Source organism: Pteropus medius, unplaced genomic scaffold, assembly GCF_902729225.1.
Source record: "Pteropus medius unplaced genomic scaffold, Ma_sr-lr_union100, whole genome shotgun sequence".
Taxonomy (NCBI): domain Eukaryota; kingdom Metazoa; phylum Chordata; class Mammalia; order Chiroptera; family Pteropodidae; genus Pteropus; species Pteropus medius.
In genome coordinates this window covers 6,418,891-6,433,154 of record NW_024352786.1, presented here as the reverse complement: position 1 = coordinate 6,433,154, position 14,264 = coordinate 6,418,891, and the positions used below count along the sequence as shown (strand labels likewise).

At 35.7% G+C, this 14,264-nt stretch overlaps 1 protein-coding gene across 2 annotated transcripts; it reads right to left on the bottom strand.

Annotated features, from left to right (window-relative positions):
- Positions 1-266: 266 nt before the first annotated feature.
- RPL34 (ribosomal protein L34) lies at positions 267-4,591 on the bottom strand. Of its 2 annotated transcripts, none has more exons than XM_039848683.1 (5): positions 4,511-4,591; positions 3,456-3,529; positions 3,273-3,372; positions 2,856-2,959; positions 267-402 (listed from the first exon to the last, which is right to left on the bottom strand). In XM_039848683.1, the coding sequence occupies exons 2-5, from the start codon at positions 3,518-3,520 to the stop codon at positions 318-320; spliced, it is 354 nt and encodes a 117-aa protein (XP_039704617.1). In that variant the 5' UTR covers positions 3,521-3,529; positions 4,511-4,591; the 3' UTR covers positions 267-317. The 2 variants fall into 2 exon arrangements, with proteins under 2 accessions (XP_039704617.1, XP_039704618.1); XM_039848684.1 differs by having other exon boundaries at positions 4,400-4,545.
- Positions 4,592-14,264: the final 9,673 nt, after the last annotated feature.

Below are 14,264 nucleotides of genomic sequence, written 5' to 3'. Positions count from 1 at the left end.
TTCCATTCCAAATAACTTGAATACTGTGGTTTTTATCCTATGGATTTTGGTGCTGAAGGAGATACTATGAAAGTGATATTAAAAGTAACATTTGGCTCTAAGGGCCACTCTTCCCAAACTGACCCAAGTCTTCTGGAGCTACCATCAAAAAACTCTAGCCATCAATGATCTCTCATTATTGTCATTCAGAAAAAGTAATTAAAAACCACTGAGTCCCAGATAAGACATAGTAACCAAATCTGTATACTAACAAATTACAACAGAAATAACAGAACAAGCCTTTTAATTGTTTTACTACTCAAAAGAGCTTCATTTTTTTATTTAGCTTTCTGACTCTGTGCTTGTGCCTTCAACACTTTCACAACGATTTTCTGCTCCTCAATAAGGAAAGCACGCTTGATCCTAAAAAAGGAAAATATTAAATGAATATAGTTTAAAAAAACAACACTGATTTAACAAAGTAGGAATAAGTACCATAAAAGTATTAAAACTATCAGAGAAGATATGCAGAGAAGTAAATAAAACCACAAGTAACAGAATAAAAACTTTAAAACTGCAATTATATGGACAGACCCTTTCAGCCCAAGGTCTCCTTCCTACACTGGCATTTAAAGTAGGCTAATTCTTCCGTTCTATGCCAGTAGTACCTGCCCTGCTCTTCTGAGTGTGATAATTAGAAAATCACCCCCATAGAAGACCGCTCTCCGCTACTATGGTAGCTTTCATTTTAACCGCATTTCATTATTAGGATCCAGGACTAATGATGTTACTTGATTGTAAAACATCTCAGAATGTTTTAACTGTATTACTGAAAATTTCCAGTAAAAACACAGAAAAGGAGCTATGTGCTGAGAACCAAAATGAAGGGGTAAAAGATATTAGCAGGCACCACCATATCAATGGCAAGGATTCTAGAGCCTGACTGTCTGGGACCAACTGCACGATTTACTAGCTGTGTGATCTAGGGCAAGTTACTGTCTGTCCTGAGGCACAGGAATAATTTTAGACCCATTTCACAGAGTTTTTATAAAGGTTCCATTTGTAAGAATTTGCACTATCTGTACTTTGAACCTCCATTTAGAGAGGAAGCGGTCACTATTATTACAGTGTATTGGACCTGGTCGACAGCAGGTACTACCATTTGTCAAATCAACGTTAGCCCCAGAGATAAAGCACTCATAAAATCAAAAACCTTTAATTCCCATAGAAACCTGTCCCACCGATGTTCCCTGCTGCATCCCTGGTCATTTAATAGCCTCACCTCAAAACACTGGGATTTCTGACTCTTTCAAATCTCCCTGATGTAACTGCAATAAATTAATGCCTCTTACTCGGGACCCTTAAAAAGTCCCTAAACTTACTCAGATCAAACACCAGACTCCCTCGGTGCCACAGCTGATGCTAATCTATAGGCTACTTTAGATTTACACCCAAATTTCCACAAGCTAAGCCTGACAACTGTATTTTTAATAAATATGCCTACCATGTGGGTATGTCTGGCAAAATCGGGAAACCAGACTGGTAAAAAGCCAAACTTCCCTAGCTTGAAATGTCATGACCCTTTTGCCTCCAATGTGCCTTTCCAATTTCATTTCTCATTCCCTATTTCACATCCTCCATGTGCCAGATCAAAACTATGTGCATTCCTTGACTGCAATGCCCTTTCGGCCTCTTGTCTAAAACTTATCCGTAATTCAGGTTCCACCTCAAATACTATTTCCATATTCCCAGCCACTTGAAAGTAGTTTCTCCTTTAAACTTCGATCAGAGAATTAAGTTCTCCTGCATTTCATGGAAGTTATATTTACCATTTATTTCCATTACTATAGCATGCTTAACCACCCCTTTATAAATAGCTCCTGAATGGCAGAATGAACTTGCAAGGTTTGGTATGGAAACTTGGCTGGACCGCTTCACAAAACTACCTCAATAAACTGGAAGCAAACTACTTTTCTGCACCATTTTTTTTTTTTTAACTTGTGAAGACCCATTACCTCTCAAATCCTTCCACTTAAGTCTTCAGGGTTGATTTAATATAGTCACTGGGGTTAAGAGCAAGAGTTTCAATAAAACCTGGAAAAAACCCCAGTGCTACCTCTTACCAGCTATGTGAATTTAAGCAACAAGCCTTGGTTTCACCAAAAATAGGAATAGGAACACCTCCGTAATGGGTTTGCAACAGTGATTTTAAAAATGCTGAGTAAACGTTACCATCATACACTCCACTGCTTCAACTTCTGCCTATGCCACTTTCACATGTCCAAGACCTAGTCTTCTACCTGAAATAGTCTCTTCTTCTGATAACCCTCCTTCATCCAGCTTTTAGATCTTAATGAGGGTGTCACTTCATTAGGCTTCGCGAAGTAGAAAAACTTCCAAGTGCTCACCTTTTGTTTAAAGAATGACTTTACCATCCATCCTGTTTTAGTTCCTGGCACAGCAAAGGTTTCCCGGCCCTACTCAAACCCAGTGATTCCACATTTTTAAGGATCAAGCCAAAAATCTGTCCTTCGTAACTTGTGACTTTTCTACTTTTCTTATCTATCACCTCGTACTGTTCCAGCCACACTAGATTTACATTTTACTTTGTTCCTACTTTTAAGATCTCCCACTCTCCAGCTAACTGCCCAGTTTCTTACCTGGCTTCCCTATAAAACCAAGGTCATTTTAATTTCTACATCCAGCATAAAGGTAGTCCAACTTCTACCTGAATTATTTTGAACTAGTATCATTCATGTATGTATAGCACCAATTATCCTGAGTTTAAGAAGGATTCTAAAATATACAACTTTTGTTTAAATTTTTTCACCAGTATTCTAATAATGATTAGCATGCACTGTAACAGTTATATTTACCTGTCACGGACACATTTAGCACACATGGATCCACCATAGGCCCTGCTGACATGTTTTTTTGTTTTAGACAACCTCATCAAAACTTTAGGTCTCACAGCACGAACCTGCATAAAGAAAATGTTGAATTTTGTGATGTTTTAAAGGGAACAGAAATTGTGCTAGATTGTTTTATAGGTGGTAAGTGCAAACATTAAATTAGGTTACAATGAAAATGATGTACTTATTGATCCGAAAGGCATTTCACTGTATTTGTCATACTGGCTTAAAAGAAAGTCTATATTCTTGAAAAGGTTTGGATTATGCTTAGTAATTTTCAACTTTCTTAGTGTTGACTTCTCCACTCATTCCCTTACCAAGGGATTAATGCTCAAAAAGTTCAACCCTTGTTATGTTATTCACAGCAAAAGGATTACTTACTCCACGAAGTCGGCCTGGGCACACGCCACATGCAGATTTTGGTGCTTTCCCAACCTTCTTGGTATAAAGGTAAACAATTCTATTACCAGGGGTTCGGGACCTAGGAAGTGAGAGAATAGGCGACAGCTCAGTGTTCTGCAGAATAAATGACAACATGCGTTTTTAAATTTTAGAAATACTTACAGCCTAGTTTTGTTAGAGGCTGTATTATAGGAGAGCCTCCGACGGTAAGTCAAACGCTGGACCATTTTGAATGCCTAAATTAAGAAAAATGAAATAAAATTGTATTGCAGAAATAATCCAAACCTTATAAAAAAAAGTTACATAAATTACCCATATTTATTCTTATGCATAATACCCTTAATTTCTTTTTAAGGTGTCTTATGAAAAGATTCCATATTTTAAAACCACTTCTATTTAGCCTGGCACACAGTGATGCTCAGGGTTTTGTCTTGCCCGAAAGCACTTGGGTCATATTGTTTCATTTAATAGAACTGTGGTACTACGTAGCAAATCAGTTATACAGATAAGCATATGAACGACTCAGTTTTTTAGTGAACCATATAAAGTAACATGAAAACATAAATAAGACATGAACCAACCTTTTTTACCCCCAATTTCGTAACCACTTCGCCACAGCACGTTATTTGAAAACCGCCTGCATTTATTGTTACGAGCTTATAACATCACACTAAAACAACTGTCAGACATCAAGTGACACTGAAGGCCAATGCGAGTGATCCAATCAGCCATTATTGCGTTTGCATCTTCGAAACCACGACATAAGTAACTCCCTATTAACACATTTTTGTCTTTCTTGCTATTGGTTTTGGGAAACATTTTGAAACAACCGAACAGGCGGGTCGTCCGCCCTCCCAAAGCCTGAGAACATCTACAGGAGCGGTGTTAAAATGGGGACTTAAGACATGAAAATGCCCCGCGATTTCTCAGTCTCACTAGCGGGACCACAACGAGTTTGTCTCCAAACGCCGGACTTCAAAGGCAGCAAAGAACCGAGTGGTGAGCTCCAAACACTCACGGCTGCGGAGGGGAGGTCCGAATCCAGGGGTGTCTGAAGCTAAAAGCTGAGAACTTGCTCGCCACCACCCTTCCTCCTAAACCCTTACCCCCACGTCAGCTCAAAAGACTGCGCTTGAGCGATCCCGGTTCCCGCAACTCCCCAGATGGCGTCCGATTGTAAAAGGTGCAGCGATTCGGAGAAGGAAAAGCAACCATACCTTCAGACACCGTCCCCGGAAGAGGAAAAAGAAAGCCCTTGCGAGTTCAAAGGTCAAATCGACTGCGCAGGATAGGAAGTTACGCCGGAAGCAGAGGCGTCATGGAGAGAGCGCCACCATGTTGTACGGATGTCTCGCAGCTCCCCAATGTGAGCGGGCATGCATAGAGCCGCCACGTTGTACGGCAACTGATAAGCCGCTCTTCCGTGGTCAAGTATGCACTTCAGCGAACCACAGCATCGCCACGCAAAGGTCTTTTGGAAATTGTTGTAGAAACAAATGCAAATGACAAAGGAGCTGCAAAGGACAAAAATGGGACAAAGTCAGCTTTTTTCGTTCTTGTGGGCGCTACGACACATTTAATTTAAAGAGTGCCACCTTGAGGGTTAGACCTGGCTTTAAATCCCAATTCTGTGAAGAGGTTAACATCTTAAACCTTCCCTACTTTTTCCTTGCCATTCAAAGCGCAAGCTTTACATATTGAGATTTTAATCCAGTACCTACTAATTATTAGCTGTGTTATTTTGGGCAAGTCCTTGAATCTCTAAAATCAAAGTATTATTAACTACCCTGCAGAGTTGTCATGATCAAAGGCGTCATGAAGTTAAAGCGCTTAGCATGGTGTGTTGCAGAGTTTAAGTACTCAACAAATGGTGGCTAATCTTATGATTACAAAGAACTATTTGAGGCTTCACATGGGTGGTAAAGTTTGAGCTGGACCTTAAAGTTGAGAGGAAGAGAAAAACACAACCTCTAAAATAGTATGTAAATGTACAAATTGGCAGTTATAAAATAGTCATAGATATGTAAAATACAGCGTAGTAAATACAGTCAATAATATTGTAATAACTATGTGTGGTGCCAGGTGGTGCTAGACTTACGGGAGGGGCAGGGGTCACTTGGTAAATTATATGCGTCAAACCACTATGCTGTACACTTAAATCTAATGTAAATTAATATTAAATGTCAACTTATAACTGTAATTGAAAAATAAACTAAAAAAATATTATGTAAAGATTTACATTAAATGCCTATGTGTAATCTTCTGAGAAGAGGGTCCTTAGCTTTCATTATATTGTCAAAAGGGTTTGTGGCCTCCAAAAAAGTAAAGAACATTTTGCCTGGGCTGGAGGAAGAAAGTTAAAGAGGTCCTTTAAACTTTTACATTAGATTAAGCTCCTTGGAAACATACTAAGAGAGAGTCACGTGTACTTGGGAGAGCTCTTAAAAAATACACCTGTAAGGAAGTGCGAAAGATAGGATCAGACGCCCCACGATGTGGTTGCAACGGAAGCCTCAGCTGTTGTAACAGGGAGGTCTGGAATTAGGATGGTTCTTCATGGTGTCCCAATAAGGCAAGGGAGCCAGGCCTTTGTACTCCCACATCAGCCATTCTTTGGCATTGCTGTCCCAAGACTACTGGTGATGCAGTTTCCTGAAGCTGAGAGCAATGTCCAGTGCGCCAGCTGCACTGACCCAGAAGAGAGGATTTAAATAGAGCATCCCAGTAGTCACTTGAGTTTCCTTCCAGGTTTTCCAGTGCCACTATTGAGGTGAGAAAGCAGGCAAGTGACTGAGGGCAGATGTCCAGTGAGGCCTGTTAATTCCATCATGCTTCACATCACTACTATCTATGTCACCACACCAAATGGAAGGCTTTGGTTATATCCTTGCCTTTGCTGATCATCAAATTATTGCTTCTCCCTTGACATAGTTGTTAGATACTGTTCCTCCTTTCCAGTCCTCTACTTTTTGACCTCTGGAATCCCTTTCATCTCTGTACCAGGCATTGAGATGGAAGCTGAGATAGAGAGGCAAGTGTGATTTTTAAATGCATGAACAAATGAATATACTTGCAATATATTCTCTCTATTTCTAGAGAGACTTTGCTGGGCAGATGAGAACAACAGCCCTTAACACACTCTACCATTGTTCACCTATCATTCTGTGTTCCCTCTCCTGAGTAGATAAGAGCAGTGGTCTCACTATCATAGTTCACCCTTATTAAACTTAACCCTGGTCTATAATGTGACTTTACTTCTCTTTTGATCTTCATTTGCTTATTTTTCTTGATTTGTCTTGCCAGAGATTTGGCGATCTTATTAAATATGTCAAAGAATCTAATTTTTTTATTAATCTTTCTCTCTTTTAGTTCTCTGCTTATTCATTCATAAAATAAACTTTTGTGAAATTGAAATAAAATGAACCCACCTTGTACTTTTTTCTTGGCTTGGATTGAGAATCTTTGAGGTTTAAAATTCATTTATTTAAGGAATTTTTAATAAAAGTTATTAATTTTAATGTGGTCAAAATTATCTTTTCTGAGTTGAAGTTTTTGCATCTTGTAAAAATCCTTTTATATTCTAAGGTCGATAAGATATTCACCTAATGATTTAAAGTCTTGTTATTGACTCATTTAGAGTTGATTTTTATGTTTAGAGTGAGTTAAGAATAGAATTTTCTTTCTTTCGATATGTATAAGCTTATTTTTTTCCAACTTCATTTACTGAATAGTCTCTCCTTTCCCCACCAAACTGATAGGTTACCTCTGTCATATATCTAAGTTACATACATTTATGAGTCTGTTTCTGGTTCTCTATTCTATTCCACTGGTCATTCTGTCTTTTCTTTATCAGCTCCACACTTTCTGAATTCTTTAGTAAACCTTAACTACCAACAGGGTAAATGTGTACTACATTTTTTACTTTTCAGAAGGGAGATTCTTGACATTTCTCTCTTCCAGATACATTTTAGAGTCAGCTAATCTGAATTTTGTTTGCATTTGCATTGGATCTATGGATTAATTAGAGAAGAACTGACATTTTTATGCTATGAAATTTTCTTAAATATGAATATAGCGTATCTCTTTGAATATTTAAGTACTCTTTAATATCTCTTCGTTAAGTTTTATAATTTTTCTATAGAGATTTGTGTGCCTTTTGTTAGATTAGTTTCTAGGGACTTGACATTTTTCCGATTCTATCGTGAATGATGTTTAAAACTATATGTTTTTATTTATATTTATACTTAAGAACTATTCTAGTTTTTTTCTTGCTGGTATGTAGAAATGCAATTGTATATTAATTTTACTTTCAGGTATCTTTATAAATTCTTCTATTATTTCTAGTAATTTGTGTAAAAATTCTTTTGGATTTTCTAAGATTTATTTGTAGCAGTAATTTAAAATCTTCATACATAGAATATATATACAGTTCAATAAATTTTCACAAATTGAACACACCTAGATCAAGACACAATGTTATCAGCACTCCAAATGGCCCCTCTGTGCCTCCTTCCATTCTCTTCTCGTTTTTCCAAGGGTAAATACTATTCTGACTTCTACCTGTAAAAAAAAAAAAAAGTTTTGTACTTTTTGTCAATCTTTGTACTTTATATAAATGAAGAGTATTCGTTGTATCTGGCTTTTTGCTCAATCTTATGTTTATAAGATTTACCTATATCATTTTTTATTCTTACTGCTATGTAGATTTCCACTGAGCAATCATGCCACTATCCTCTTGAAGGACACTAGGTAGTTTTCAAGTTTCAGCTATTATGACTAGTGCTGCTACGAATATTGTAGAACATGTATTTTGTTGAAGAGAATGTACACATTTCACTTGGGTATATACCTAGAAGTGGAACTGATGAGTCATAGAGTATGTGTGGTAGGCAGAAGACTAAGAATTCTAAGATGGCTCCCCTGACTTATGTCCCATAGTGATATTCTTGTAATTATGTTATATTACATGGCAAAAGATGTAATTAAGGTTATCAATCAGTTGACCACAAATGAAGGCAAAATTAGAATTGGGCTGAAGGAATGTGATGTGGGACAACAAACACTTCTGCAATGCTAGATGTAGAGTTTAAGGCTGGTGATTATTTGTTTCTTTTGGTACTTTGAAAATAGCACTCTATTGTTTTTTGGCTTCTATGGTCTATTGAGAAGTTAAATTATTCTTATTTTTGCTCTTTTAAAGGGAATTTGTCTTTTTTTCTGCCTGATTTTTGCATATTTTCTCTTTAAGTTTGGTTTCCATTAGTTTTACTATGATGTGCTTAGGTGTTCTTTTTATTTATTCTGTGGGGTTCATAGGGCCTTTCATATCTGTAACTTGATATCTCTCATGAGTTTTAAAAAATTCTCAGCCATTATCTGTTTAAATATTACTTCAACCCCATTCTCTTCTCTTTTTCTGGAACTCCAGTTACACGCTGTATTCTTATCACTGTATCTCTAAGTGTCTCTTCAGGTTATTAGTTTCAGTATAACAAACAATCTCAAACTTAGTAGCATAAAATAATTTTATTGTGCTCATGCATTCCATGGTTAAGGTGCCTCAACTGAGAGTGACTTGAACAGCTAGAGGCTGGAATCATCTGAATGCTTTTTTTACTTAGTGCCTGTGTTGGGATACTTTGAAGGCTAGGCTTAGCCTGAGACCATTAAACGGAGTATTTATACATGGTCTCTGCATGGGGCTTAAACTTCTCATACAAGGCAGTTGGGTTCTGAAAGGGAGTTACTGAAGACAAAGCATCTAGGAAACAAGCATTCTAAGAGAACCAGCAGAAGCCACATGGCTTTTAATGATCTAGCCTCGGAAGTTACATAGCATTATTTTTACCATATTCTATGTCAAAACTGTCCCAAGCTTACGTAGGTTCAAAGACAGTGGACATATGTTCTCATCTCTTGTTGGACAGAGGGTAAGAGATTTTATTTTAGGATTATATTTTAAAGCCGCTAGGTTTCCTACCCCTCTCTAATATTTCCCATCCTTTTGTTTTTCTGTGCCTTATTTTGTTTTCTGAATTGTCTTTCAGTTTATTAATTCTCTCTTCAGTATATTTAATATAGTATTAAACACATCCAATGAGTTAACTTCAGTTTTGGTATTTTTCATTTATAAATTTTCTATTTGTTTCTCTTTTTTCTTTCTCATTCTATGCTGAAATTTTCAGTCTTGACTTTTATTTCCTTGAGTATATTTAGCATATTTCTTTTAATATTTTGTGACTAATAACTCCATTATCTGAATTCTCCAAGTATGTATTTCTATTGTCAGATATTTCTCTTGGTTTTTGTTGTCTTGTCTCCTCATGTGCCTAATTGCTTTCTTAAAATTTCAGGATATTTTACATGAAGAATTAAAAATAATCTTAAGATTTGCATACTCACATACAAATTTTAGAATCAGCTTGTTTATTTCCAGATAGAAACTTGTTGGCATTTATTATTGTGTTAAATTTATATATTAACATGGAGAGAATTGACCTCTTTATGATGTTGGGTCATCATATCCAAGAGCGTGTGGTATCTTTCTATTTATTTATCTCTACTTAAAATCTTTTATTTATATAGGTTTCATACATTTCTTATTAAGTTTATTTCTAGGTATTTTATCTATTTTGTTGCTAATGTAAATAACATTCTCTTTTCCATTATTCCATTTGTTTTCTTTTTATCAAAAGCTATGAATTTTTGTTTATTAACATATCCTGCTGAATTCTCTTATTATAGACATTTAATTTTTTATTAATTTGGGGGGAATTCTCAGGTATATTATTCAGGTATATTATCTCTTCCTTTCTATTTCTCGTACCTCTTATCAAATTCTATTGGCTGATACTTCAAAGACAATATTGAATAATAATGTAGATATGGGAATTTCTACCTTATTCCTGACTAGTAGGAAAGCATCCAGTGTTCCTCCACTAAGTTATGTGTTTAAAAAAGTGGCCACTGGTACACTGAAAACTATAAGACATTGATTAAAGAATTTGAAAAAGACATAAATAATGGAAAAATAGTCCATGCTATGGGTTAGAAGAATTAATATTTGTTAAAATGTCCACATTACCCAAAACGATCTACAGATTAAGTGCAATCCTTATATAAATTGCAATGGAATTTCTCAAAAAATAGAACAAAGAATTCTAAAATTTGTATGAAACAACAAAAGAACCTGAATAGTCAAAGCTATCTGAAGAAAAAAGAACAAAGTTGGAGGCATCGTGGTTCTTGATCTCAAATTATATTACAAAGTTATAATAAAACAGTATGGTATTGGCATAACAACAGATGCATAGATTAATAGAACAGAATAGAGAGAGCAGGAATAAATCCACACATATGTGGTCAATTAATTTACTACAAAGGAGCCAACAACATAAAATGAGAAAAGGACAGTCTCTTCAGTAAATGGTGTTTGGAAAACTAGACAACAACATGCAAAAGAATGAAACTGGATCACTATCTACACCATAGATAGAAATTAAGTCAAAGTGGATTAAAGACTTGAATATAAGACCTGAAACCATAAAACTCCTAGAAGAAAACATAGGCGGTAATCTTCCTGACATCAGACTTGGCAATGATTTCTTGGATTTGACATCAAAAGCAAAGGCAACAAAAGCAAAAATAAACAAGCGGGACTACATCAAAATAAAGCTGCCGCACAGCAATGGAAACCATCAACAAAACGGAAAGGCCAGCTACTGAATGAAAGAAAATATTTGCAAATCGTATATCTGATAAGAGGTTAATATCTAAAATATATAAAGAACTCATACAGCTCAGTAGAAAAAAGTCTGATTAAAAAATGGGCAGAGGCTCTGAATAAAAATTTTTCCAAAGATGCAAACGGCCCATGGATACATGAAAAAATAATCATCAGGGAAATGGAAATCAAAACCACAATGAGATGTCACCTGACACCTATTAATAGCTGTTATCAAAAAGACAAGAAATAACAAATGTTGGTGAAAATGCAGAGAACATAAAACTGTTGGTGAGTATATAAACTGATGCAGCCATTATGGAAAACAGTATCGGGGGTTCTCAAAAAATGAAAAATAGAACTACTATATGATCCAGCAATGCCACTTCTGGTACAGTAAGTTTTTACTTAATGTCCTCAATAGGTTCTTGAAACTGCAGTGAAACAAAGCATAATGAAACCAATTTTACCATAGGCTAATTGATGTAAACAAGAGTTAAGTTCCTACAGCATCTCATCAACGTTATATTGAAATGATGTTGAATGAAATGACATTGTGAGGATCTGGTGCATTTATTCAAAGAAAATGAAAACACAAATTCAAAATAAATATATACACCCCATGTTCATGCATCATTATTTACAATAGCCAGCATAGGGAAACAACCTAAGTGTCCATCGGTGGAAAAATGGACAAAAAACTTGTGATACACAACACGCACACACACACACACACACACATTCAGCCATTAAAATATATATACACATATATATATATTCAGCCATAAAAAATAATGAAATCTTGCCATTTGCGACAACATGGATGGACACTGAGGGCATTATGCTAAGTGAAATAAATCAGAGAAAGACAAATACTATATGACCTTCCTTACGCATGGAATCTAAAAAAAAACCAAGCTCATAGCACATCAGTGCTTGCCAGAGGTGGGGGGAATGGGTGAAGGGAGTCAAAAAGTACAAACTTCCATTTATAAAATAAATAAGTCATGGGGATATAATGTATAACATGGCAACTATAATTAATAATACTATATTGCATCTTTGAGAGTTGCTAAGAGAGTAAATCTTAAAAGTTCTTAGTACCAGAAAATAAATTCTGTAACTATATATGATGATGGATGTTAACTAGATTTATTGTGGTGATCATTTCACAATACATACAAATATTGAATCATTATGTGCAATCCTGAAACTATTATGTTAGTTCTATCTTAGTAAAAAAAAAAAAGAGTTACTGGTAATTATTTCTTCTTCTTCTTCTTATTTTTTTGCCATTTCAGGAATAGGTGTTGAATTCATCAATTTCCTTTGCAGTTTCTATTAAGATAATAATTAAAATTTTCTCCTCAAATTAATTAATGTATAATACTTATCAGTCAATAATATTTGGATACAGGTGCCAAAATACCACTTTTCTTTCTTAATGAAAATAATTCCAAATCATTATAAATAAAATAATTTTATTAGTTAAAAATAATAATATTTGGAGGTGGGTAGGGCACCTTTTCAATTTGCATGTTTCTCTGCTTACTCTTCTCACACATGGCTTACTCTTACTTCTTTCGTTTCTTTGCTCAAGGTTACTTTTTCAGTGAGGTCTGTCTTAACTATCCTATTTAATTGCACATTTCTATCCTTCACTGGGACTCCTAGTTCCCTCCACCCTATTCTATTTTTTTTTCTCTTGGACTTATCACTTTCTAACATACTATCTATTTACTTACTATGTTTGTTATAGGTTGTCTGTCTCCATGAAAAGTATTTTCCACAAAATAGGGGCTTTTTGTCCTTTTAAAAAATTATTTTGACCGATATATTTTAAATGCCTTTAGCAGTGCCTGGTACATAGGAAGGACAAAAAAAGAAGAAAAAAATAAGTGAGTAAATGAGATTGGAGCCTATCAAGGCATGGTGAGAGGGAGCGTTTGGACTTGAGCCTCCTTCCTATACAAGGAGAGCTTGAAGTTGAGAATTTAATAGTACTTCTAGATGAGGTTATAATTATAGTCATTGAGATACAGGAAAAAGATTGGAAGACTTTCATTGTAGAACGTAGACACTTTGTTCCAATAGTGAGTGTCACAGCCTGCAGTGCTCCATGAATTAAAGCATTGTGTTAAACTTGTGGTTATTGGTGAATAGCTCAACTATGTTACACTATGTTAAACTATGTTACACTGCATTTTTGTGTATTCAATATAAACATTTAAAATATGGCTTTATTTTTAAATTTATACCAGAAACCTCAAGAAACGTAAAAGGAGTGGCCCAATCTTTTCTCGACCTCTGGGAGGTGGCGGTAGAGACCGACTGCTCATCTTCCACTGCGGCTCCTTGTCTTCCTGAACTACGACTGAGCCCTTTTCTAACTGTGTCACCTGCATCTTTAATTGATTTGCCAGTTTGAGCTGTAATTTAGAGATAATTTTTGCTACAAAGAGTTAAAATATCAGAGCTTTTAACCATTCTAAAATTTAGAAATAAGAATTTGAGACAAATTAGATTTTTCTAATAGAAATGTTCTGAGACTAAAGCCCTAAAGGGGAGTAAGGAAACCAATTAACTTTAATTTAAATAATCATGTCTTAAATAGCAAATGAACCAAATTCTATTGTTAAAGAACAACTGTATTAAATCCCTGAAAGGTTAGCTTCCAAATGGCATTAAAGCAGTGGTTGCATGTCTTACTAATGAAACAAGTTTCTGTTGGTCACTATAACCTCTGTTCGTAGTCTTTCCGAGCATTGCTATTGAGAGTAGAGGAGGGGAAAGATCGAGAGGGAATTCCCTCTGAAATTCCCACTGAAGTTCCTATTGTTAGCAACTTTTTTTTTTTTTAGCAACAAACAAAAAAGCTAATCGTTTTATTCCTGGGGGAAAAATAGTACAAGAAAATGTGAAAGAAGCTTATTTGATTATTCTAAGACTCAAATATAGTGTGGTATATGATTTTTTGTTTGTACTTGCTATTTAAAAATAACATATTTATGGCTTCTTTTCAGCCCAGGAGGCACATGAGGCTATGGACCGGGCTGCAGTGGCCAGGGTAGGCTCTGAAGCAAGCACCAGCATGTGCTCCCTCGTGGCGGGAGTGGTGCTGGTCCAGTGCACATTCACCTTGAAGACAAAGACAGGGCCAGAAGACCAAGATCATTGAAATGTCTATATCTAAGCCTTACATCTCTGGATATTGCTTACCCACCTATCCTGTTGTTCTAGGGCAAATT

Coding starts and splice junctions, on each gene's coding strand:
- RPL34 (XM_039848683.1), bottom strand. CDS start 3,520: ATGGTCCAGCGTTTGACTTACCGTCGGAGGCTCTCCTATAATACAGCC. Junction 2,960..3,272: donor GCCCAGGCCGACTTCGTGGA/GTAAGTAATCCT, acceptor TTCTTTATGCAG/GTTCGTGCTGTGAGACCTAA. Junction 403..2,855: donor GCTAAATGTGTCCGTGACAG/GTAAATATAACT, acceptor TTCCTTTTTTAG/GATCAAGCGTGCTTTCCTTA.